At 41.6% G+C, this 1,480-nt stretch overlaps 1 protein-coding gene across 1 annotated transcript; it reads left to right on the top strand.

Annotated features, from left to right (window-relative positions):
• The first annotated feature begins 581 nt into the window (after window positions 1–581).
• Window positions 582–1,049, top strand: LOC121404733 (RING-H2 finger protein ATL51-like). The gene has a single exon (XM_041594888.1). It carries the CDS (start codon window positions 582–584, stop codon window positions 1,047–1,049), a length of 468 nt encoding a protein of 155 aa, XP_041450822.1.
• The last annotated feature ends 431 nt before the right edge of the window (window positions 1,050–1,480 follow it).

The following is a 1,480-nucleotide window of genomic DNA, read 5'->3' as shown; positions in this document are numbered from 1 at the left end:
CTGTTTTGCATGGGGATTAGCTATGCGTATAGGCAAATATTTTTATGACTCTATTTTGTCTTGTCTCATTCTTTACGTTTTATTCTTGTGGTTTTTGCTCGATATATGTTCGTGTACTCGGTTCAAAGCGTTGTTAATGCTGGGATTTTGTGAATACTACTCGGCTCTCTCGCTGTGCGAACAGCTGTAGTTGTTGCGGCGGTCATTGACCCTCTGCCGGCAACGCACAAAGTGGAGCCAAATAAATCCGAAAAACAACAGTTTTGTTAAATTTTTGTTAAAACATATACATTCTGAGGTTTACCAGCATTTTTATCGTTTAGTTATTTATTCAGCTTATTCAAATTATCGTTACACTTATCTGTTTATTTCATTTGCACTTATTTATTAGTTATTTATTTATTTATTTTATTTATTTATTTATTTTATTTATTACTTTGCGTTCACTTTTGGTTTAAGATTTTGGTTAATACGTGTCTTCTACTTGTTTTACGTAATTTGTTTTGAGTTTTTAGCTTTTGTGTTTCTGGCGTCAAGTCCTTCATAGTCTTGGGAAGAAATAGAATTCTGTTTTGTTTGCGATGGGAAAACCAGAGGATGACCCGGCATCGGGTTCGGCGCCTCATTGTCAGCTGTGTGGGAAGATCTTGGCAGCTGCTCCTACGTTAAAAACGAAGTGCGGTCACGAGTTCCACAAAAACTGCATAGAGGCATATGTCAAGACCCACACCACCTGTCCCACATGTAAGGCGGTATGTGTCGAAAAGGGTACTCCTCATAATACGAGGGCACAAGCCAAGCAAATTGAGACAGCAGCTATGACTTCCGAAATAGTAAGTGGCATGGTGACACAGGCTATTAGCACCATGCAAGATGAGGTGGTAGCCCAGCTAACAGATAGAATGGCACAAATTATACAGTCCAGCATGGCAGATCATTTCCAGGCGGGAGGCAGCAGTTCTTCTCAGGGTGATAGATGTGGAGAGTCGACTGATCCAGCCCCACAAGACAGAAGGGAAGAAAGTCAGAATTCAGGTCGCGGGGACTGAACAGTCAGTTTTCCTCGCAGTATCCTCACTATGAGCGTCCAAGTAGTGCAGTTTCCGATTTAAGTCAACGACCCGACAAAGTTGGCCATATCCTCAACAGTTGGAAGCTGCGGTTTAATGGGACACAAGAAGGTTTAAGCGTGGATAATTTTCTGTACAGAGTAGAAGCTTTGACACATCAGACTCTGGAAGGGAATTTTTCGGTGCTGTGTAGCAACGCCAGTCTGCTTTTTGATGGAAAAGCTAGAGACTTTTATTGGCGGTTCCATAAGTCTGCCACTACAATGAGGTGGGATCTCTTATGCCAAGCATTAAGGAAGCAATTCAGGGATTCGCGAACGGATCTAGATATTAGGGAAGCAATTAGGGATAGGAAACAAAAAGAGAAAGAAAATTTCGACTCCTTCCATGACGCCCTAATACAGTTAATG

Source organism: Drosophila obscura, unplaced genomic scaffold (assembly GCF_018151105.1).
Source record: "Drosophila obscura isolate BZ-5 IFL unplaced genomic scaffold, ASM1815110v1 contig_39, whole genome shotgun sequence".
Classification (NCBI taxonomy): domain Eukaryota; kingdom Metazoa; phylum Arthropoda; class Insecta; order Diptera; family Drosophilidae; genus Drosophila; species Drosophila obscura.
The sequence above is the reverse complement of the archived record's forward strand: the minus strand, read 5'-3'. Positions and strand labels throughout refer to the sequence as shown.